The 24,982-nt window shown below is 35.6% G+C and overlaps 1 protein-coding gene across 1 annotated transcript in view; it reads left to right on the forward strand.

Moving 5' to 3' along the window:
* The window catches only part of PRKAA2 (protein kinase AMP-activated catalytic subunit alpha 2), a 56,650-nt gene extending 31,668 nt beyond the window's left edge, over window positions 1–24,982 (forward strand). Inside the window, exons 2-9 of the mRNA XM_060084017.1 lie at window positions 285–426; window positions 10,203–10,296; window positions 10,875–11,019; window positions 12,253–12,340; window positions 13,756–13,980; window positions 21,407–21,911; window positions 23,350–23,476; window positions 24,744–24,982. Coding sequence (XP_059940000.1) covers window positions 285–426; window positions 10,203–10,296; window positions 10,875–11,019; window positions 12,253–12,340; window positions 13,756–13,980; window positions 21,407–21,911; window positions 23,350–23,476; window positions 24,744–24,982 — 1,565 coding nt within the window. The remainder of the gene's footprint in view (window positions 1–284; window positions 427–10,202; window positions 10,297–10,874; window positions 11,020–12,252; window positions 12,341–13,755; window positions 13,981–21,406; window positions 21,912–23,349; window positions 23,477–24,743) is intronic.

Here is a 24,982-nt window from a genome sequence, read left to right on the forward strand (position 1 = left end):
AATATAGAATTCAGTCATCCTTTCCACAAAGATTTAATTAACATCTCTGTGCTAGGTGTTGAGGATACAGAGGAGACTAAGATATAGTTTCTGTCCTCAAGGAGTGCATACTCCAATAGGAGAGACAGACATGAAATGAGATATCATATCTTCTGTTCTATGCAGTAAATGATATCAAAGACGCATATATGAGTAAAGAAGTTTGGGGTTACAGTGGAATGAAGCATGAATAAATAATTATGTTGCTATGACAGCAAGGTTATTTTCCTTTTTCTTTTCTCTAGTTGGAGAACATCAATTAACAGGCCATAAGGTGGCAGTTAAAATTTTAAATAGACAGAAGATTCGCAGTTTAGATGTTGTTGGAAAAATAAAACGAGAAATTCAAAATCTAAAACTCTTTCGTCATCCTCATATTATCAAACTGTAAGTATTTTTGCACTTGATAATATAAAAGAGAAACTGTCTTAAAATATTATATTTAATAATTATTTATTTTTAGTTAAACTTTTATAAATATACGATTTTTTCATATTTATATTTAGCAAGTGTTAATTCATTTAACCTCATCAATCCTTTTTTGCATACTTCTGGTTTAGAATTAAAAGTCTAATTTTAAATTGGCTCATCACTAATATTCATGTTGAAGGTCATTTAGTACTTTGCTATTTCTAGATTTCTTTTATAATTATTTCCTAGTCACTTTTAATTAACATACCAAGATATTTTCTTTATGGAAAAGGTAGAAAATTACTATTAAAGATTATCTGCCATAGTATTGAATATTATTTGCCAAACTGCAATCATTACTTTAATTACTGATCGTAAAGCCCTTAGGAAGGCAAATGAATTTTTTTTTTTTTGGATAAGACAAGTTACAAACTTAGAAGATAAGTAAATTAAGAGTTTAATAAATAAACTAAGTAATTACATTCGAAGGTAAATAGTAATTTAAAATCAACTAGACCGATAGAAAATTTAGACATTAAGTATGCAGCAGTGTTCCTTTACATCATTTGAAGTTATGTTTAATATTTATTGCAAAAATGTAATATGCTAAACACTGAAAACTGTCTTTACTTTTATCTTAAAGCTTGGATAGAGTTTAATAAAATAAATATTAATTTTATTGACTACCTAATAATGGCTAGAAACTGTATTGAGCATTTTACATACATAATTTCACTTCATTCTCACAATAAGCATATAAGGAGTATTATTATCCTCATTTTATGGATAAGAAAATTGCATATCTAAAGGGGATCAGCAACTTGTCCAAGGTTAAATAGCTAGTAAGTTGCAGAGCTAGTAGTTGAGTTCATATCTGATTTCAAATGCCATGCTGTTAATTTCTACTCCAGTACTAAGAAAACTGAGACGACAGGCAGTAGTATTAATATCTTTGAGGCTTTGTTTGCTAGGTCATTATAGTCAGAGGTTATATTTAGCCTAAACTTTGTTAGTGAGTAATCTTTAGATGTCAGCATTGATGGGGAACGACTTGATAACCCTCTAGAGGCATGTTGTTTACCTAATAACAAGGCTTCGTAGTAGCTGTGGTAGGGAATGATGCCCCCCAGTCCCAAGATGTCCTAATCCCCAGTGAGTATGTTATATTACATGGCAAAGGAGAAGTCCAAGGTTATGGATGGATTTAAGGTTGCTAGTCAGCTGACAAAAATAGGGAGATTTTCCTGGGTTATCTGGGTGGTCTGAGTGTAATACAATGGTCTTTAGAAGTGGAAGAGGGAATCATAAGCCAGAGGAAGAGATTTGAGGATGGAAGCAAGGTCAGCGTGATGGGATATGAGAAGGACTGAACTGGCTGTGCCTGGCTTTGAAGATGGAGGCAGGGGGCCATGAACCAAGGATTGCAGATGTTCTCTAAAAGTTGGAAAATACAAAGAAATAGATTTCTTTTAGAGCCTCCAGAAGGCAATGCAGCCCTGCTATGTCTTGATTTTTTAGCCCAGTGAGGCATGTGTCAGACTTCTACCCTATCAGACCTCTTACACCTATATAAGATAACAGAATACATTTGTGTTGTTTTAAGCACTAAGTTCTAAGTATGGCAACAATAGGAAACCAATACGGTAGCATTCTTGAAATCCTTAAATGAATGGCTGATCCAGTTATTGCTGGGATTTGGAACATGCATTTATATATTTATAGTATTTATAGTATTTCTATAACTAGATACATTTATTGCTAGAGAACCATTGCAAATTGGTATGTTAAATGAGGGTCCCACTTGGTGTATCTTACCAACAGCATGAATATGTCACTGACTGTTCAAAGAAGGCTTTCTTTGGGTTTGGTGTGCCATTGGGTGACCTGTGATGACTCCGTTCTCACATCACTATTATGAAAACTTCATTCTAACAGTAAGCTTCAGTGTCATTTGATCTTCATTTGAAGTTCACTTGATCATAAACATAAACAGAAAATGAGGCCCCTGAAATTGTATGGCAGTACTTGATTATGAGGTTGTTGTCTAGGACCTGTATTCTAGATAATCCAGAATATGTATATACAGGTTTTTAAAGATTATCATAGGAATTAAAATATCACCTATGAGTTCAGTGACTCACTCTTGTATTCTTTGTTTCCTTAACTTTAAAATGGGGATACCCCATGGTGCTATTTGAGAATTAAATGTGTTCTCACTGTTACAATGCCTGCTATTAGATGTGCACTGGCCCAGAAGCAGGAATTGGCAGCCTGCAAGCTGATTCCAGTCCTCTCATGATTCCGAATGATTTTCAATTAACTGAAACAGCTCATGTCTGACTTCAACCCCATGTTAGTAATGACTTTATTCTAGTTACTGACTTCTAAGCTAAGTCTCTTTGCTCTTCCTTACTGAGTGGTCACTTCCTATAAGAGGAGAAAACTGGGAAACCAGACTAAAAAAGTCACATGCCAAAGTGAGAATGGAGAGGAGAGAGATCTCTGTATTTTCCTTGTTTCCTGACTTCATCACTTTTAGAATATGAACCCTGAAAGATCCCAGGGAAACTTTGTCCATTTAGGGTATGAGTTCTAGTTCCTGTTCTGTTCCTATAAACACAAGTCAGATTTTGTCAATAAGCAGTTGCAGTTGTCATGAGGATTTAGAAGCTTATTTTTGATGTTATAACTACTAGTGTTTTCTTCCTTCCATTTCTTTAATTACTTATAATTATTTGATTTTGGTTTGATTACTTATATCATTCTGTTTTAGAATTATTTAATTATTTGCTGTTTTGTGAAGGAGTTATAGAATGTTCTCAGTATTGGTCAGAAGGTAATTGGCAGAGGTGAATTTAATGTTTAAAGCTTCTGGCTTCCAGCCTTGAGCTTATCCATTCTGCCACATTTCCTCTTTAATTGTGGATCTGAATTTCTTTTAAAAAGGCACTCATGTATTCTTGCTACACAACAAGCTTATTGACGTAGCCTTTAACAGTGTTAGTGATTTAAACAGGGAGAGAGACCTGATGCTTTTAGTGGTTTTGTTTGTTCTCTGCAGTCTTGGACTAACTGCCAAGAATAGTTTCCTTGCTATAGAATGGGCTTCTAGAGTAAGCAAGAAAGTTTGAAAAATAAATACTAAGAATGAAGGTTATATATTGCACAATTTCACTATTAATTCCAATTGAAAAAACCCCCCTGGGAGAAAATTAAAAGGAATAAACAGGATTGAAAGGAAACTCCAAACTTTCCCATGAACTAGAGTTTGTTGAAATGACTTTTGTCCTGTTTTTCATTCCCCCATGGTTCTTAGGGAAACTTCATTTTAACTGGTCAAAGGATCAATACTTTCTAATTTGGTAGAGATGGTTTTGCTTGCCAACTCTTAAAAATGTTTATCTTATCCAGCCTACGGTCAGCTTTTAACATTATTCATCACTACCCCCTTGAAATGTTGTAGTCTCTAGGTTTCCATGGCACCACAGTCTTCTGATTTTCTTTTTACATTCTTGCCTCTTCTTGAGACTTTCTATTATGGGTCCCTTGTTATCTGCCTGGCCATTAGATATTGATGTATTTCAGCATTCTGAGCTAGAGTAATCTTAGTGAACCCTCTTTGGGTGACCTTATCTACTACCACGGCGTCATTTGTCATCTCTATCTTAAAAATTTACAAATCTATGTTGCTCCTGAATTCTGAACACATTTATTGAACTATTTATTGGTGTTTCCATTCTGGAGTCACAGAGTCATCTGAAACTAAGTTGAACTTTTTATCCCATATATACATATTTTTGTGCGTGAATGAAAATACCATTCACACAGCTTCCTAAGCCTAAAACTTGGGCATCATATTTAACTCCTCTTCCCTTACATATAATTAATTGATCATTAAGTTCTGCCACTCTTAATCTTGAGTGTCCCCTAAATCTGTTCATTTCTCTCTGCTCTTATTGTCAGGTCACCATCTTCTCTTGTTTGCTATATTTCGACTGTTGCTTCTGCTTGGAAAACTTTACCTATATCTCCCTTCCTCTAGGCTTCCAATTCCAACTTGTCCTTTAAATGTCAGCTTTTAAATGCAACTACCTCTAGAAAAACTACTTTGCCCTAGTCCTAACACTGGGCTAGGTTTCATCCTCTCATCCCAGAATTTCAGCTTTTCCAAAGCCCTGGTCATTATATTGTAATTGGTCATTTTCTTATTAGTATCACCACGAGACTGAATTCTTTAGGAGCAGAAGCTATGTTTGTTTTTTCTTTTATTCAGCAAATTTTTATTGGGCACCTACTATCTGATAGGTAAGGCATTGGGGGTACGGTGGTAAAAGACAGCGTCTCTGCCCTGGCCTTGTGGAGTTTATGTTCTAGGGGTATCTAGCAGTTCTCGATAGTAAGTAAACAAATTAACCAGACTATTTTAGGCACTGATAAGTGCTATGAGGAGAGTGAAACAGGGTGCTGTCCTAGGGTGTGACGAGGAAGGAGGAGGTGCTAATTTAGATTGGGTTGTTAAGAAAGCTTCACTGAGAGGTAAGGTTTGAGCTAAGACCTAAAGGATGATAAAGATCTAGCCATTTGAAAATCTGGGGACAGAGTGTTTTTAAAGCAAGGGGACCAGCACCCTCAGAGTTGCTGAGGTTGAAACAAAGTTCTAGTATTATAGGAAAAAGAAGATTGCTATAATGTCTGGAGTGGAGTGAATGATAGAAAGAGAGATAGTTCATGAAGTCAAAGAGTGGACATGGACCACATATCATAGAATCTTGAAGACCTTGCTGATTTTGGATTCTGTTCAAAATGGGAAGCTTTCAGAGAGCTGGGGGAGTGACATGATATGACCATAGTATGGAATGGGTACAGAGGCAGAAGTGGAAGCAGAGAGACCAGTTAGGAAGCTGTTGCTATGGTCCAGCTAACAGATTAATGGTGGCTTTAGCCAAGTGGTGGTATAGATTTGTGCTGTCCAATACAGTAGCCACTAGCCATATGTGACATAAATTTAAATTAAATGAATTAAAAGTTTTGGTTCTCTGGTCACACTATCCACATTTCAAGTGCTTAATAGCCACATGTGGCTAGTGTCTATCGTACTGGACAGAGAAGATATAAAATACTTCCATCATTGCAGAAAGTTGTATCTGACAGCACCGGTCTAGCTGGAGGTAAATCTGTCAATTCAATATATATTTTGGAGGTAAAACTAATAAATTACTGAGGAAAAGAAAGGGAGTGAGGACCCTCCCTCCACTTTTTTTTTTTTTTTGCCTGAGCAACTGGGATTTGGGGTTTTGGCTTGAAAACCTAGGTGTTGATAATGATACCATTTTCTGAGATATGAAGAATGTAGGAGAACCATGTTGGGATACAGGTGAACATGAATGGTCTGCTTTGGCTGTGTTAAGTTGAGAATCCCATTAGATATCCAAGTGGAGATGTCCAATACCATCTTCATCTCTCCAGCACCTAGTACAATACTAGGGGTTCCGTGATTACTTACTGCATATATAAGGAAGTAACATGTGAACAAGGTCCTGATGATTCTAGGAGGACAGCAAAGCAAAAGAATGAAAGTGTAAAGAACATGGTGTAGTGGAAACAAACAGTCTGGTTTGTCTCATGTACAGAGTATGTATAGGGAGATGGAGGAAAATAAGGCCAGAGTGTTAGCTTGTTGATCCATTCATTCAACAGATGGTACCATTTAGGTACTGGGGATACACCAGCAAACAAAAAGAGACAACAGCAAAATTTCTGCTATTATGAAGCTCATATTTGTGTGTGTGTGTATTTTGTGTGTGTGTGTGTGTGTGTGTGTGTGTAGTGGGTGGCGTTGAAGAGATAGACAATAAATGCTATGTCAGTAAAATATGTTGTATGTTAGACAATGAAGAGGAGAGGGAATATGCATGCAGATATCTGGAGGGGGGGGGAATAACAGATGGTGAGAACAGCACGTATAAAGGCTCTGAGGTGGAAAGTGCTACAGGCAGTAGTAGGTAGATCATAGTAGCAGAGTGATCTAGGGGGAATTGGAGTAAGAGATGTGGTCAGAGACATAAAGGGGAGCCAGATTGTATAGGATATACTAGACCACTATAAGAGCTTTGGCTTTTAACTCTGAGTAAAAGAGAAGCCATTGGCAAGTTTTGACCAGAGGTGTGATGTGACCTGACTTACACTGAAGCAGGGAAATCAGTTAGGGGTCAATTGCAGTATTCTGAGCAAAAGAGATGGTGGCTTGGAATAGAGCATAGTGTGGAGGGTGTTGAGAAGTAAGCATATTTTGTATATATTTTCAAGATAGAGAACAGCGTTTGCTGACAGATTAGATGTAGGCTGTGGAAGGAGAGAAGTCAAGGATGACTCCAAAGTTGGCTGGCGTGGGCAAATAAAAAAATGGAGTTGCCATTAATTGAAATGGAAAAGATTGTAGGAGGAACAAGTCTGAAGTGGGATGTTAGGTATCAAGAATTCGATTTTGTCTTTTTTGAAGTTGAAATGTTTATTAGGCATCCAAGTAGAGATGCAAGTGGTTTATTTGATACATGAGTCTGAAGTTAAGGGGAGGGGTATAAACCAGAGATAAATTTGGAAGTCATCAGCGTATAGATGGTATTTAAGGCCCAAAGACTAGATGATGTCACCAAGGATGTGCATATAAATAAATAAGAATTCTAGGGATTGATCTCTATGACAGTATGATGTTAAGATGTCTGGGAGATGAGGAGGAACCAGCAAAGGAGAATGAAAGTGAACAGTTAAAATGATTGGAGGAAAACCAAGAGAATTTGGCATCTTGAAGCCAAGGGGAAAATGTGTTTGAAGAAAGAGAGATTATTAACTGTTGCTATACTGCTGAATATTGAGTAAGATGAGGCTGAGGAGGAAGAGCTAATTGTAGAAACCAAGTCCTTTAGTAGGTGGGGCAAAGGAATCCAGTGCATAATTGGAGGAGTTAGTCTTAGACAGTATATGACCATGGAATGAGTCATTGTGTGTGGTAGACGGAAAGAGAGTTAGAACTGAGGAGTGAAGGAAATTAGAGGGCATGTATTGGACAGATCATCTAGATGGATATTTTGTTCACCCGGAATGATGACAGCATTAGCAGTGGGGAAAGAGACATTAAGTCAAAATGAGAGGGAGTTGACAACGAGGTTAGTTGCTGACTATAACAAGGAAAGGTATTGGGTAGTGTGATCTGGTGGCCTGCACTTCAGAGACAGTGGGGTTTTTGAGGGAGCATTTCCTTTAGACCGTAGTTCATTACTAGTCTATGGAAATTGGCCAGCATTTAAAATTTCATTGTGAGTTAATAAAATCTAGACTGTGATCAGTAATGACTGCTAGTATCTCAAAAAAGAGACAGATATCCTACACCTGTGTCTGGAAGCACATACCACCATCTAGTCTTTAAGAAGAAAATTAAAATCAAACTGAAATCTGGTCAAGCCTCTGGATCCAACTGCAATGTACTCGGAGGAATCAGCAACTAAATTTATTAGAATTGCATCACTTTTCTCTTTTACCCCAAAGATGTACAGAGCAGAAAAGTGACTGAGAATTCTGTTACTAAATCAGATCAGCCCACAGTGAAGTGACACAGCGGGTGCTCCTGCCCCTCAGTATTCATTTTATTCAATTAGTTTGCTGCCTGTTAGGATTGCTCTTCTAGAACCATCTTTTTTCTTGAGTTCTCAGGGAAGATTCCCCTTTCACAGTTCATTTGGAGTAGACTCAACCTTATTTGCCAGTTATATTAGTTTATTCTATGTAACGTGGGGTACCTTGTCATTTTTCATCCCAAAGACTGACGATGGCTATTATAAATATTTCTTCTGAAAGTCTGTAATCATTTTCAATGCTACAGCTTTAATTTTTACTTTTTTCTATTTTTTTAATTGAAGCATATTTGATTTACAATGTTGTGTTAATATTTTACTTTTTGCAAGTGTTTAATTTATACATGGTGTGTCCTCTTTTAAAATATATAGTATATAGTTATATCACCAACTTCCTGGTCATTTTTTCCCTCCTCTTTAATGAAGACTAGTAACCAGAACCGCCATTTAGAACATACTCTCTTTTTTTGCACATTAATAATAAAAGTTGCCCCATCTGGGTGGACTAATTACCAAAACATTCCCCTGCTTCTGGCACATTCTGTGTCAAGGTATACTGCCTACAGGGGGGCATCTGGGCCACTTCTCAGCCCCTGCTTGTGCCTTCCACTGGGTGCCTTTAAGCCATGCAGAACTGCCAGCTACACTTAGTGGCTTTAAATAGCAACTCAGTGTAAATTAGATACTGCTCATGATCAACCAGATTATAAATAATTCTTTATAAATAAAGCAGAGTAGAACAATTTTTCTTTTATATGTGTTAAATGCAACCTTCATTTAAAACATTAATGTTATATTTAACTTGTTTTTAAAGTTTTCAAAACTCTGGTACAATTGTGTGTGTATGTGGAAGTTGTAGATTTTTAGGAAAAATTTTATTTTGTCAAATAGAGCTAAGGTTCTTTATTGTTTTATGTGCTCAGCTTTGAGTGCCTAGAAAATGTACATATATATTTTCACACACATAAGCACATACACATACGTAAATACATACATCTATTTAATTTTTCATTATGGAAATTTCATAATGAATACAACAGTAAAGTGATGAAGCCTCATTTATCTGTCATTCAGCTTCAACAGTTATTAGTGTATTGTTTTATCTGCTTCCTCCTACTTCTCCCACCCCAAATTATTATGAAGCAAATCCCAAATAGTATGTTTTTTTTGTTTTTTTTGTTTGTTTGTTTGTTTTTGTTTTGCATTACGCGGGCCTCTCACTGTTGTGGCCTCTCCCGTTGCGGAGCACAGGCTCCAGACGCGCAGGCTCCAGACGCGCAGGCTCAGCGGCCATGGCTCACGGGCCCAGCCGCTCCGCGGCATGTGGGATCTTCCCGGACCGGGGCACGAACCCTTGTCCCCTGCATCGGCAGGCGGACTCTGAACCACTGCACCACCAGGGAAGCCCCCAAATAGTATGTTTTTAGTCTGTAAATTCTTCAGTATCTACTGTGGAATTTAAAGGCTCTATTTTAATAAAACAAGCACGGTTCAGTAACACACCTAAACAGTTAGAATATTATGAACCATCCAGTCAGTATTCAGATTTTCTTGATTGTTTCATAAATGGTTTTTAAAGTTGGTTTGTTTGAACTGGAATGAAAACAAGTCTATTCAGTATAATTGCTCAATGTGTCTCTTGATTTGCTTTTAATCTATACCGTCCCCTCCCTTTTTTTGCATTTCATTTTTTGAGGAAAGGATCATTTGTCTACTTTATAGATTTTGCCGATTTCTATCCCTTTTGGTATCATTTTACCTTTCCAAGAATATTTTTCACTTCTGTTTAAATATAAGCTACCTCACCTCTATAGACTACAAACAAATTTTTGTTTAAATGGAAAAATTGATGCTTAATTTAGTTGTTGAGGAATGAAGGATTTCCTAAATTTTGTAAACATGAAAAGGGGGATCTGAAGGGAAGTCTGTAAGCCCTAGGAAGTAATTGAGTTTTGTGAAGCTCTGTGTTTATAGCTCTGTGATTATTTTGATAACATTATATAATTTGTTGCCGTCTTAAAATATTGTAGAATACTGGAATATCAATTTATAGCAAGAATGGATGTACTAGGTTGATTCTGGTTAAAGTAACATTTTTATTAAATTTTTTCATTTACAAAAAAGATACCAGGTGATCAGCACTCCAACAGATTTTTTTATGGTAATGGAATATGTGTCTGGTGGTGAATTATTTGACTACATCTGTAAACATGGACGGGTGAGTAACATGCTGTTTAGTACAATAAGCCCTTAAGCTAAAAAAGAAGAAAGTAGTGAGAAGTAGCAAACCACAAAGGTATCTTCAGAGTTGGGGTTGCTTTTGTAATAATGTCTAACTAAACATAGAGTATTAGATATATTTTTCCTTAAAAAGTACACCTTATGAAATACTGATTTTAGGAAATATATTCCACTTAATTGCCAACGTGAAAAGCCTGTGCTTTTCAAAATGAAAAATCAGTTCCATAACATCATGTTGAAGCTTCAGTTATTTCCTTTTCTTAACAATTTCATGTAAGTTCTGTTTTAGATTATGTTTTACTTGTTGATTCCCTGAAACATTGTGCACACTTAGTAATATTAATTGAAAATGAACTGCCTAGCAGCAAAGAAAAACCTGTTGACTGACATGTTGAGCTTGAATGCAAGTTTTTGGCTTGTTTCTCTCATTTGTTGAGAATTCTAGCACAGTTCTAATTAGTGTACTCAGTTATATTTAGGCTGATTATGAAACTAAAACTTTTGCTATGTAGATGTCCCAAATGTTCTTAGTGCAGTTTCTTTTATACCTGATAGGTTGAAGAGATGGAAGCCAGGCGCCTCTTTCAGCAGATTCTGTCTGCCGTGGATTACTGTCACAGGCATATGGTCGTTCATCGAGACCTGAAACCAGAGAACGTGCTATTGGATGCACACATGAATGCCAAGATAGCTGATTTTGGTATGCAACTCCAGGGTTGTTTAGAAGTGTGCCAGCTGCCTTTGCAAGTGTGTCAGTACCAACTCTTAATGAACTAAGAACTTTCAACTTCATTGATGTAAATCCTATACCGTGAAAAGAGATTAGTTGGACAGTCTGCACACTAGCTTGCTCTATTCATTTAAACCACTTTTTAAAAATGCAAGTATTTCTAGAGACATTCAGAGGGCTTGCGTCAAGGTAAATCCACTCAATCTGCATTGCTTCCTCAGGAAATGAGACTTAACTGTTTTTTTGTGAGGGCCACAAACTCCTTTGAAAATCTAATGAAAGTATGGGCACTTTCCCTAATAAATGCACTTAAATGGAGGTACATGAAAATTTGCACGCAGTTTTGGAGCGTTGTAGTCCTTCTGAATTGATCGAGGAGGAATGTCAGTGGACTACAGGTAACATGTAACAACTTGGTAGAAGAATAGGAGTTTTTGTTGGTGGTAAAATAAGAGAGTAAAATGTAATTTTTATGCCCCAAACACTTTCTGGGATAAACATACCTGGACAGGGTGTCATAGTAGAGGAGAGGATTAGAAAGGGAGAGATTCTAGAAAGAGATGAAAAGGTGTCAGAGTTCAGCTTTACTTATTTAAAATTTTTGTCTGTACCTTGTCTTTAAAAGCCAGGAAAGTCATTTTCCTATTTCTCTTCCTTCTCTAAACCACAAAGCTCATTTAGTGCTGTAGTTGAACTAGATTTCTGGTTCAATGGAATATTTTTCTATGTTGAATTAAGGCTTTCCAAATTAAAAACTTTTGGAACATAATGTTTATAAATGGGAGCCTATCTGATTTCTACTTAGAGATTTTTAAAAATGCCTTTGAAAGCAGAGTATAAAAAAGTAATAGTAGTCTCTATTATCTTTCATTTGCAGAAGTGGGTAAATAATATTTTGATGCTTTTATGTTTGGAAAAGTTCATATAGTTTAGAATAACCTCATATTTGTGAAGTGAATCAACATTCTTATTTAGAAAAAGAGTTTAATTTCAATCTTAGGCATGGTGTGCTTTGGCTTTTTTGTCATGTATGAGCACTCTGAAATGGAGTCTTTCTAGTCCAACAGGTGCTTTCTACTGCTTTTTAAAATAAACATTATGATATGTGAGGCATTACAGACTTGACGTTTTTCCTTATGCATTTATCTATATTTAGTTTTAAACATATGTAGCACCAGGTAAGCATATTACTCTTATTTTTAGGATTATCTAATATGATGTCAGATGGTGAATTTCTGCGAACTAGTTGTGGCTCCCCAAATTATGCAGCACCTGAAGTCATCTCAGGCAGGTAATAATATATCAGTGAAGAGTAAGCTTTTTGTAATGCTTTGTTCATTCTGATAACATTTAACTATAATATATTCTCTTTGGAAGATAAGATTTTTAACATAATAGAAACATATTGTCCCTTTAGTTTTTCTATTGTTGAAGAGAGATTACTTATATTAAACAGTTCTTTAAAACATTTGATTTAGATCTTGTTATGAATGTATTTAAGGAGTTTTTCCACTAAAAATTGAAAAAAAAATGATTTCTTTTTTCATTTTAGAAAATTGCAGCTAGGAGAGCAAGCATTTGCTGCATTTAAGCTAGTGTCATTATTTACTTCTCAGACATAGTCCTTTAATAATTCTGTATATACTATTTTATAAAGCATACAGAGTATTATTTTTATGTTTTGTCTTTAGTAGAATGAGGTTTTCTGGGGGGACAGTATTGTCATTTCATGAAGTTAACTGCACAAGAGAAGACTGTGTAATTATTCATGTAACATACTCATTGGTACATTTTTTAAATGTTTATACAGATTGCAGTGATAAATTCAAGTCTTCTATGGTGACCAATGTCTGATTTTAAAAGTTCACAGAATTCTATGAGAGAAAATAAAGAAAAGGTATTATTGCAGATATAGCAGTTTGGACTATACAGCAAACAATATAAAAAATGGACAGCAATTTTTATTGAAATGGAGTGTATTTTTTTAATTGGAATTGTAGAGATCTACTTTGTTACCTCAGACTTAGGTTTGAGTTTGGTAATGTGCTATCAGTGGAATCTTAATAATGTAGAAAGGTGAGAGGTAAAAGGAATAACATTCTAGGCATAGGTTTTCTGGATAAAGGTAATCTTAGTCCCAGGGGCTACCAAGTGGTTAGAATGAAAGTAGGAGGTACCCAGGATAGTGTGACACAGCATGAAATGCTGTGAAAGAGATTACAGTAGGACTAGTTAGGTACTTTACTATTTCAAATATTCTTTAAAATAGGTATGCCAGGCATAAACATTCTATTATATATGCATTTTCTTTTAATAGCTTATGGTAAGAAGATTTAGCCTATACACTATATAGTATTGCTTTTCTTCAAATTTATGGTCATCCACTTCGATGTTTCTATCAAAAATCAACCATAGAAAGTTTTATATTTTTTAATTAGTCAATTAGTAAGCTCAGTTTACTTTGTGTCAAAAAAATAAAAATACTGTTTTCTCTTGGGAAATTTGAATAGTATTTGGTTAGATCACTTATTCTTTCTGGGGAACAACGATTGAGTGTTGGGGAGTGGCCACGGACTTCACTAAACACCTTGGAAAGCAATACATATAGAGTCTATACTGTGTATATAGGTACATATAGAAACAGGGTACACATAGATGGGAAGTGACACTTGCATTTCAGGTTTGCGTTGTCATCTTTTCCCCTAGATTGTATGCAGGTCCTGAAGTTGATATCTGGAGCTGCGGTGTTATTTTGTATGCTCTTCTCTGTGGCACCCTCCCATTTGATGATGAGCATGTGCCTACGTTGTTTAAGAAGATCCGAGGGGGTGTTTTTTATATCCCAGAATATCTCAATCGTTCTGTTGCCACTCTCCTGATGCATATGCTACAGGTTGACCCCCTGAAACGAGCAACTATCAAAGACATAAGGTGAATAGTCTTTTTGTTGCTATTAAGTACATAGTCTAGTATTAATATTAGTACCACTACCTGAATGGCTGCTTTATGTTAGGCACTGTAACACTTGATTTTATATGAATTTTACTTTCCTTATTACATAAAGCTGGTCCTGTCACTCAACTTTTAAATATTTCAGATTGTTTCCCAAACTTTTCAGTTTAGGTAGCAAAGTATACAAGGCCCTTCATAGTAAAGGCTCAACGCTGTACCCCTTATACCAGAGCTTCAGCCACAGTGAACTTTTCCTGGTTCCTCAAACATAATGCATATTTTATGCCTCATGTCTTTGTTTATATTATTCCCTTTGCCTCTGATGCCTTTTCTGCATTTTTGGACCTGAAAGACTTCCATTCATCCTTTAAAATTCTGCTCACTTATCACCTTCCTTGTGAAGTCACTTCTGATTCTCCTGAGCAGTTTTAGTTGCTTCCACTTCTGTGATTTCCACATTTTGTTCATGCTTTCATTCTCATTCTGCATCTAGTTGTTTTCAGTGTATCTTTCTCCTCTCTTGTAACTATAAAAGGGTAGAGAGAGTGTCTTATCATCTTTGTATATACAGTGCTAAAAGGTCTAGACATATAGTATACACTCAGAAAGTATTTGAATAAGTTTCAAATGGAAAAACAGGGTGAGAGTTATATATTTTACATACGGTTGATGAAATAAACCATAAAAAGTTTTGCTAAGATTTTGAATCCAAAAATAGCTGCTAGTGGGTTTGCTGAGAAGGATTTCTTGTTATGTGAGAAACTTTGGAAAGTGCAGTTGCTGGTGTTACTGTGAATATGACCTTTATATAGCACACACAAGTCAGGATGATTCATTGCCTTCTACTTTTTATTTATCAGTCATGTTTCTTAGAGGGTTTTTTGTTCTTACCTAACATTTCATCAGGTATTTATTTGCAAACGCATTCTTTTGACATCTTTCCAGAATACTTTGCCTTGTCTTCATAAGCCAGAATATGACTCTTGGAATATTTAAATGGTGGCTGAGGTAGTTGTTTTTGTGACTGCTACTGATTTCTTTTGCACTCCCGTTGCACTCATGTACTGTTTTCTTCCCCCAGCCTCTCTTAGTGTTCCAGGCCTCATACATAAAAATGTAAAATTGTAAATTAGAACCAGATTTAGTTATGGAAATGGACTTAGCAGGGAAAAGCTCTTTTGTGTTCATAGTCCTTTAGAATAAATAGTTCACTTAATTGCCTTTCCTTAGAAAAGAAAATTAAGTATGCTAATATATATATACTTGCACCTGTTTGTATCAGCACATACATTGAGAATAGTAAAAGTACTGATTCTGTTATATTAAAGCAGGTGTCTGTATATTTACAAGTTTTAGAAGAAAAATGTAAATAAAAGTCTACTAGGATGAGTTAATTTACACATATGTAGGTGGTATAAAATAGTGGCAACCATCTCTGTACTTAAAATAATAACTTGAATTTATAGTTCTCATCATTTTTTAATTTATCCATATTCTGTTTATTAATGTTTGGGAATTCTTCATTTGACAAAATATGGTTCAACAGAGTTACTAATTATAAACCATTATTATATAACAGGTATTTTGCTAGGTACTTGACATATTTTATTGCATTGATTCTTAATAGGTAACTGTTATTATTCTCATTTTACAAACCATGAAACTGAAGCTTAGAAAGGTTATGTTTTGATTTATGTATCTGTTTGTCCCTATTAAATTTTAGGGTCTTTTAAATTAGGGACCAAGTATTAATATGTTCTAGGTATCGTGCATTTGATATGAATTAAGTTTTGAGTAAGTCTGTATTTGTGAAAATTACCCAGCTAATAAGAGGCAGGCAGAAGTAGGGCTCAGAAATTGCCTGATGCAGAAGCTGTACTACTCCCACTAATCCATCCTGGCACACCAGTTCTGTGACATCCGTCCTTTCTCCAGAATACCATGATATGTTATATTTCTCTCATGTTACCACATTCTGTCTTATAGTTACAGGCACACCTAGTTTTACTGTGCTTCGCTTTACTGTGCTGTGTAGATACTTTGTTTTTTACAAATTGAAGGTTTGTGGGAACCTTGTGTTGTCAGATGATGGTTAGCATTTGTTATCAATAAAGTGTTTTTTAATTAAGGTATACACACTGCTTTTTTAGACATAATGCTATTGCAAACATAATAGACTACAGTATACTCTAAATGCAATTTTTATATGCACTGGGAAACCAAAATGTTGGCGACTTGCTTTATTGCAATATTCGCTTTATTGCAGTGATCTGGAACCAAACCAGCAATCTCTCTAAGGTATGCCTGTATTTTTGTACGGATCTTTTTTTTCTTTTAAGACGGTAAGCTATTGGAGGTTAGAAAATATATCTCAGTATTTATTCGTTCATTGAATCATTTTTGCTTTTATTTATTTAACAATTATTTATTTAACATCTACTCTGTTTAAGGTCCTATGCTAGGTGCTGGGAATATATTGGTAGGCAAGACAGACATTGTCTTCAGGAAAATCACATCTTTAAGTGCCGTAAGCTTAGTATTACTGTTAACGTTATTGTGGTTAAAAGTGAGTGTCTGAAGTTCAACTGTCTAATTACAAATTCTGATTCTTTGTTTACTAGCTATTGGCATATTCCTTATAACTCTTCATGCTTTAGCTACATCATATATAGTGGATTTGTTTAGAGGATAGTCCTAGGTTGAACCATATGAATTTACTATTTCTGTAGGTCTAAACACAGTTGAATATTAGAAACTGCAAACATTCATCCTAATATAATTAAAGCTTTTAGAATAATGCCCAGCATACAATATTAGCTATTAATATTACTTTAAAGTGAATATATAAGGACCTTCTAGCTGCACTTAAAGAAGTTTGCACACATTGTGAAGTTTCTAAAATTTGGTAGTCATCATAACTCATTTAGTCTTAAGTCATATATCAAAATCAGGTACTAGGCAATAGTGACAGAAGGACATAATTTCTGGTGGCTGTGTAGTAACCCATATGAAATGAACTGATTTTGTCTCAGGTGAACCTTCATAAACATCCTGGTTACTGCTTACCTTGGTCAAGTTAATTTAGAAATTGACTCCTGAAAATTAAAAGCTAGAAGTATGTTTTTTTTTTTAACATGTGGAGGGTTGCTTTATTATTATAATTATTTTTTTAAATTGAAGTATAGTTGATTTACAAGGTCATGTCAGTTTCAGGTGTACAGCACAGTGACTCAGTTACACACACACATATATGTATATATATGTATGTATATATTCCTTTTCGGATTCTTTTCTGTTATAGGTTTCTACAAAATACTGAGTATAGTTCCCTGTGCTATACAGTAGGTTCTTGTTGCTTATCTATTTTATATATAGTAGTGTATATATGTTAATCCCAACCTCCTAATTTATTCCTCCCCCAGCCCCAAAGTATGGCTTTTTAATCGGCACTGTTATTATTATGAAGAACTGTGGTCCTTTTTCTGAATTAATTGGAAATGAAAATTTAGATTACTTCTCTATTTATTTTTTTAAACATTTATTGGTATAATTCACATACCATAAATTTGCTTCTTTAAATTGTATGATTCAGTGGTTTTTAGTATGTTCACAAAGTTAAACAGTCATCACCACTGTCTAATTCTAGAACATTTTTCTCATCCCCAAAAGAAACTCTATACCCATTTCCTCCTCCTTGCAGCCCCTGGCAACCACTAATCTACTTTCTGTTTTTATGGATTTCCCTCTTTTGGACATTTCATATAAATGGAATCATACGGGATGTGGCCTTTTGAGTATGACTTCTTTCACTTAGCATGATGTTTTCAATGTTCTTTCATGGTGTAGCATGTATCAGTACATCGTTACTTTTTTGCTTGAAAGATATTCCATTGTTTAGATATACTAAATTTTGTTTATCTATTCATATTTGATATTTGAGTTGTTTCCACTTTTTGGCTCTTATATAATAATGTTGCCATGAACATTTATGTATAGGTTTTTAAATGGTCGTATGTTTTTATTCCTCTTGCATAGATGCCTAGAATTTGTAATTGTTGTACGTTGTTGTTGCTCTTGTTTGTTAAGTGATTTTATTGAACTAATTCCATAAGTCTATATTCTTTGTCATGGGTGGCCACTGAAGTCTCTGCTTGGTTAGCTTAATGGTCAGCTAATTATTAGACAAAGCTTTCCTTAAAGGCCTTGATCTAATAAGTCTCCCAGCCTTTGCTGAGGGACTTTGTGTGCATGTTGGGGTGTGTCTTCAGTGCTTTAATGAAAAGCTCATAACTCTGCCTCAGTTTTCATTCCTGCTAGCACAGAGCCTCAAAGTCAACCAGTGATGAGAAATCAGGGCCTTTCTTGGAAATGAACACAGCCCTGCATTTGTGAGTCCCAGGATTATGTAAGAGTATTTCAAGGACCCTTATGGAATTTACTTCCCAAACTTTTCCTTTTTAGTTTTTTGACGAGCTTCTTGTTTGCTCCAACTCTTATTGCTGCTTTTAGCAGCTGGGATGTTAGACAGTTGCCATTGATTGTTTTTGACAAATGTTCTGGGGAGAAGGCTTTGTAGAGGGAGCTCTGAGTCAGGTCAGATGAAGACAGGGCTTGAGTGTAGAGGTTTCCAGAGATCTGCCGGCCATGTCAAATAATGACAGTTCTCTTGGGATAGGACTTTTGGAGAACTCTAAACCTATTCTCTCCCCATCCCCCCACCAGTGGTTGCTAGATGCTGGTTTTTTGGGCTACAATGATTGTGAGGCTGTTGGTTTTCAAGGCTACCGTAGAAATGGGGAAAGGAGATGGATATGGAGTAACTTAACGCTTTATTGACTGGGGGATTTTTGCAGAAACTAAGACTAACACCTGTGGCTGTAATACGTCTCTGGTGAAAAATGTGTTAAAGTGTCACAAATCTCTCTGTTCTTACTGAGACTCGGCCGATTTTTTAAACAAACACTCCTCAGATTATTACAGGCCTTTGGTTAATTTCCAGAGTTCTGAAAAAGTTGATTTTGACAACTTTCACTAGTAATCTCATTTCTGTTATGGAAGAATGAATTTTTGGAGTTCATTCAAAAGTGTTCATCTTCCCTATTTGTCATTGATATTTTTAAAACGTTAGATGTGTAACAATTTATTTTTTTCTATTATTTCTTTTGAAAAAATTAGTGTTCACCAGTCATTTTTATTACTAAACATTTATTTAAGTGCTTATTATTATCATGATATAGCAATTAAACACATTTATGAATTCATTTTTGACTTCATTGGCTATTCATCATTTATTCTGCATTTATTGAGCATTTACTCTGTACTGGGTACTGGAATGCAGGTAAATAAGGCATGGTCCCTGTTTCAAGGAGTTCCCAGTTTAGTGGGGAGGATTAAGAAAAAAAACTGTAACAACTATAAGAAAGTATGAGTGTTATAATAGCATCATCTACTAGAAGCTGTAGAAGTTTCATCTCTATGTGTATACTCAAGGCCTGGCACACCATCATTTCTCACTTGGGCTATTGCACTAGCATCCTCCTCCTCATCATCATTATTACCCTTATCTTTTATCTTTTCAATTCAATTTCTTTATCACAAGCAGAATGATCTTTACAGAATGCAAATTAGATCATGTTACACCTGTCTCTTTAAAATCTTTCAGTTATTTTCATCACCCAAAGGTTCATCCAAAAACCTTTTTTATAGCCTACAGCTGTCAGAAATACCTGATATCTTTTGCCACTCCAACCCGTAACTCATTATGATTTCATGAGTGTGGCCTCAGTTCAGTTCCTTGAACATAGCAAAATTTTTTCTTATCTCAGAGTCTTTGCATATATTGTTTCTTTTGCTGGGAATACCTGTTCCCCTGCTCTGCTTAGCTGACTTCTAGTCATTCTGGTATCTGCTTAAATGTGGCTTCCTTGATCACCTACCTCCCATTCTGAATTATATACTCTTATTTTACCCTGTACTTTTCACTCATAATCTTTATCACAGGATTTTTATATTTGTATATTTGTAACTATATATTCATTTTTGAGAGTGTTTGTTTAATCTGTATTCAGCTAGAATATAATTTCTGTGAGAAGGAGTGTGCCTTTTTACCACGGTATGTCCTTAGTAAATATTCATAAATGAATTAGTCAATTGAAGGCATTCAGGTAAAATATATACTGATCTAAATTTAGCTTAGGGAGTGCCCAATTTACCATATAGCAATGCTTACACAATCTTGAAGGAATAGTACATGTTAGTTAAATGAAAAGGGGTGGGATATTCTAGGGTGGCAATAGTAACATCATGTGCAAAGGCCCAGAAGAGTGAGAAAATAAGATCTAGGAGACTGGTTCTCTTCTCAAACATTTTGGTTTGAGTACCCCTTTACAGTCTTAAAATTGAGGACTCCAAAGAGTCTTTTTTTAAATATAGGTCATATTTATCAATATCATATTAGAAATCAAAACTGAGAAATTTTAAAGATATTTAATTCACTTAATAATAATAAACCTACTACATGTTATTCTGAATAATGTGTCTTATGAAAAATAACCTTATTTTCCAAAACAAGAAAATATGGTGACAAGAGTACTTTTATTTTACATTTTTCAAATCCTCTAAGTCAGAGACAGCAGCTAGGTTCTCATTATCTGCTTCTTCAGTCATCTGTTGCAATATTTTGTATTAGTTGAAGTCTAGGAAAAATATCGGATCTCAAATAAGTGGTGGGAAAAGGGAGGAACATTTTCATAGCCTTTCAGATAGTTACAGATATTCTTCTTTGATATTAAACCAAAGCTTAACGCGTTAATTGCAATAGCAAATAAGAAAACATATCAGTGAACTTTTATACTTTATTACATTAAAATCCACTGGTCTATTCTGTATTTTGAGTGGATCTTTTGCCCATATATGATTCTGTAACATCTTGCATTGGTCATATGGAAAGTATTGGGTTATTGAGGTAGACTGATGTTCCAAATGGTGATACATTTTATTATATAATTTCAAATTACAGTCATTATCCTCTTCATAATAAAAGTAGTAGTCTTTAAGTATTGAGAAGCTGTCAAACTCTTGGAGACAGACACAAATTGTACAAAATTCTAACATTTTGCTTGAAAGCTTGAATTTTATGATTGGCAACAAATACTGCCAGTTGTTTCCTTTGACGTGACAGGCTCGTTTCATTTATTTTTGAGAAAATGTCAGCCAAATACCCAAGTCTGAATAATCATAGTTATTCAAGAGCAGGGATGAATCAACTTACCCAGGGTCCCATAGCTAGAAAGTGACTAGAGACCAGGTCTTTCTGATTCTGTTATATTGTATTACCCCATGTCTAAATTGTTCGGGACTTGCCAAAGCATGTTCTTACAATAGTGTATTGTGGTATTTTTCCTAGAGAGCATGAATGGTTTAAACAAGATTTGCCCAGTTACTTATTTCCTGAAGACCCCTCCTATGATGCTAACGTCATTGATGATGAGGCTGTGAAAGAAGTGTGTGAAAAATTTGAGTGTACAGAATCAGAAGTAATGAACAGTTTATATAGTGGTGACCCTCAAGACCAGCTTGCAGTGGCTTATCATCTTATCATTGACAATCGGAGAATAATGAACCAAGCCAGTGAGTTCTACCTCGCCTCTAGTCCCCCAACTGGTTCTTTTATGGATGATAGTACAATGCATATTCCCCCAGGCCTGAAACCTCATCCAGAAAGGATGCCACCTCTTGTAGCAGACAGCCCTAAAGCAAGATGTCCATTGGATGCACTGAATACAACTAAGCCCAAATCTTTAGCTGTGAAAAAAGCCAAGTGGCATCTTGGAATCCGAAGTCAAAGCAAACCATATGACATTATGGCTGAAGTTTACCGAGCTATGAAGCAGCTGGATTTTGAATGGAAGGTAGGAAATTGTAGTATATGAAGATCATTTGTAGAAGCCATTTTTTGTGTAGTATGCTGCTCTGAGCTGCTGAGTTGAGTACTAAGGTCAATAAAAAAAGTTGGTTTTGATTTAGATATGAATTTAGTGGTCTTGATGCTTCTGGCTGATAAATCCCATTCTTTCCAATAGTGTACCATGTACATTCAAAACAAAAAACAAATCTCTGTAAGGATGAAGAACTGTCAATGTTGGGGACCTATGTATTTTTTAAATTATAGAATAGCATTCTTGGCTGAGAAACAAAGTTTTAATCAACTTGAAATCTCTTGAGAATTTAATCTCTTGAATCTCTTGAGAAATCTCTTGAAAACCTGTTTCAGCATGCATCATAACAATAAAAAGTCAGGTGTCTTCAAAGATACTGTGTTTTTACTTTTCTCTCTCCTTTTTAAGGGAGGGTTTTTTTCTTTTTGCCAGTAGCTGTAACAGCAAGTGGTTGATACAAATTATACCATCAGGACATATTTATTCAGTAAACAAATACTTTCCTGCAAGTTGAGAAAAATCTGTCTTATTTGGCTTGTTCTTTTAGTCCTTAGTTGCGGTATATTTTTCTTATTCTCAGCCCACATTTTACTTTTTTATTAGTACTCAAATTCATTTCAGTTCTATTTGAGTGTATGTGGGGGAAAAATCAGTTTTTTATTTTCAGGTATCTTTTACTCTTGTTCCTTTCTTGAGGACTGTGAATGTACTTTTAGTGGAAGAAAAAAATTTTCAAACATATCATGTAAATATTCACTTGACATGTTTTTATTTCATTATTTGTACATGGAATGAATCCATTAAAAAAAAACATACCTCCCTTTTCTGAAGCAGTTTTATTTAGTTAAAAAGGAGATGTTAATGTCTTTAAAATTCTTACTGAGAAATTTTTGGAACCAATTTGATAAGATGTTTTGAAAACCAGAATCTTCTTTATCTGAGTTGTGGTTTTATTATCTTCAAAAGGCAAATAGTATCTTCTTTACGAGCTTACTACGATACTTAAATTTTGTGGCAGTACCTGCTAACAGTGCCTGATTCAAACCATTGACATGTTATTTGTCCTTTTTCTGTCTATTCTATATTCATAGGTAAAGGTATCCAAGTTGATACCTTTGGGCAACCAAAATATTACTGATGGTTTAGAGTGGAGGCATATCTGGAAAGAAGGCTGGACTCTAGAGTCTCTGAGTTCCCTTTGAATTTTAACCGTTGTACACAGTATGGTTAGTGGGATTAAATAAATACTAAATTACTGTGTAATGTTAAAAAAAAAGATCATTCAGGAATTCCCTCTCTACCCCACCTCTATCAGTTATTTGTTTTGATATTATTCTTTGCAATAAGAATAAGGGAGATATTTTGTAGTTTGTTATTTCGAATGTTTTTCCTTAAAGATTTTTCATTTTAGGTAGTGAATGCATACCATCTACGTGTAAGAAGAAGAAATCCAGTGACTGGCAATTATGTGAAAATGAGCTTACAGCTGTACCTAGTTGACAATAGAAGCTATCTTTTGGACTTTAAAAGCATTGATGGTAAGGAAGCCATGCAGGCATGAGCTCTGAGAAGATAAAAGTTGGCACTAGTTGACAAGATATTAAACCATCTCAAAGACATGGTGGGTAGGTCTTCTATACTGGTTTTTAAGTAATCTAGACTTAACTAAAAATGTAAGTGAAACAAAGAGGACTGAAGACATGGAAAATCTCTAATCTAGCACTTCTCCAAAAGAAGTGCTTCCTTCGTATTAAAAAAGTCATTTGTAGTGTTGCCTGTGGAGAAAAGTAAGGAACAACAGGAAAGCAATTTTTACCTAAAATTAGTTGATGTTGTTAGATTCTTTGTCACACTTCTCCATTTATCTTTTATCAGTAAGCATTATAATATCTAAACTTCATTATTCATCAGCTTCTTTCATCTTGGGTGGCCAAGGTATCCAGATAGGCCTTTCCTGGGATTTGGGCTGGATTTTGGTGCCCATGGCCATCCAGGAGGCAGAGGAGTCAACGGAGGTGGTCATGTCCTTGGACATGAGTCAAACCTGAGTCAAACCTGGCTGAGCAAATGTGCTTATTCCACACAGGGGCCCAAGTGGGATACAAGCAGAATAAACCAAGAGTCCACTGCTGGATGGAACCAGAGGAAAACGGAGTTCATAGTTAGGGAAGTTGTTTTCAACAGCATTTAAACTTTATTCTTGAACTGCCATCAACTGTAGCTGTGTTTATGTGGTCCCCAGACCACCTTCATCAAAATGACCCAGAGTTCTTATTAAAAAGAGGATTCTTAGGAACTCTCCCAGACCTAGCAAATCAGAATCTCTGGAGATGGGTCCTGGGAAACTGGGAATTTGCATTTTACCCAAGATTTCCCTTGCCCCTTCCCCTAGGCAGTTGCAATGTACACTGAAGGATCAGTGCAATGGTAACTTTTGTTTTTATCTTAATGATTTTTTTCTGTTGATACAATGCAAGAAAATAATCCTCCAAAGGTGTGCTTTCTTCAAATGAAAGGGATATCAGTTTGATTTCAAGGTTACTGTTGAATACTGTGTTGAGAAGGATTTAGGAGTCACATTTTGCCCGTATGGGAGTGTTGAGATTGGTTAGTGATGTCTGTTATGATCGTGGGAGGGAAAAGCTTTTGCCACCCCCTGCTCCTAAAACACTGAAACATGACATTTGCTGTCAGGTTGCCCTTGCTCAGATGTGTTTACTTAATATTCTGAATAAGGTATCTTCATAGGAAGGGCTCGGGCAAATGTACCTTTCATATAAATTGCTCTTCTTTGGTCCATTGCAGATGAGGTGGCGGAGCAGAGGTCTGGCTCCTCAACGCCCCAGCGGTCCTGCTCTGCTGCTGGCTTACACAGACCGCGATCCAGTTTGGATTCTGTAACTGCGGAGAGCCATTCGCTCTCTGGCTCTCTCACGGGCTCCCTGATCGGGAGCACATCGTCTTCCGTTCCACCTCGCCTGGGCAGTCACACCATGGAGTTTTTTGAAATGTGTGCCAGTCTGATCACTACTTTAGCCCGTTGA

Source organism: Mesoplodon densirostris, chromosome 2, assembly GCF_025265405.1.
Source record: "Mesoplodon densirostris isolate mMesDen1 chromosome 2, mMesDen1 primary haplotype, whole genome shotgun sequence".
In the NCBI taxonomy this organism is placed as follows: Eukaryota; Metazoa; Chordata; class Mammalia; order Artiodactyla; family Ziphiidae; genus Mesoplodon; species Mesoplodon densirostris.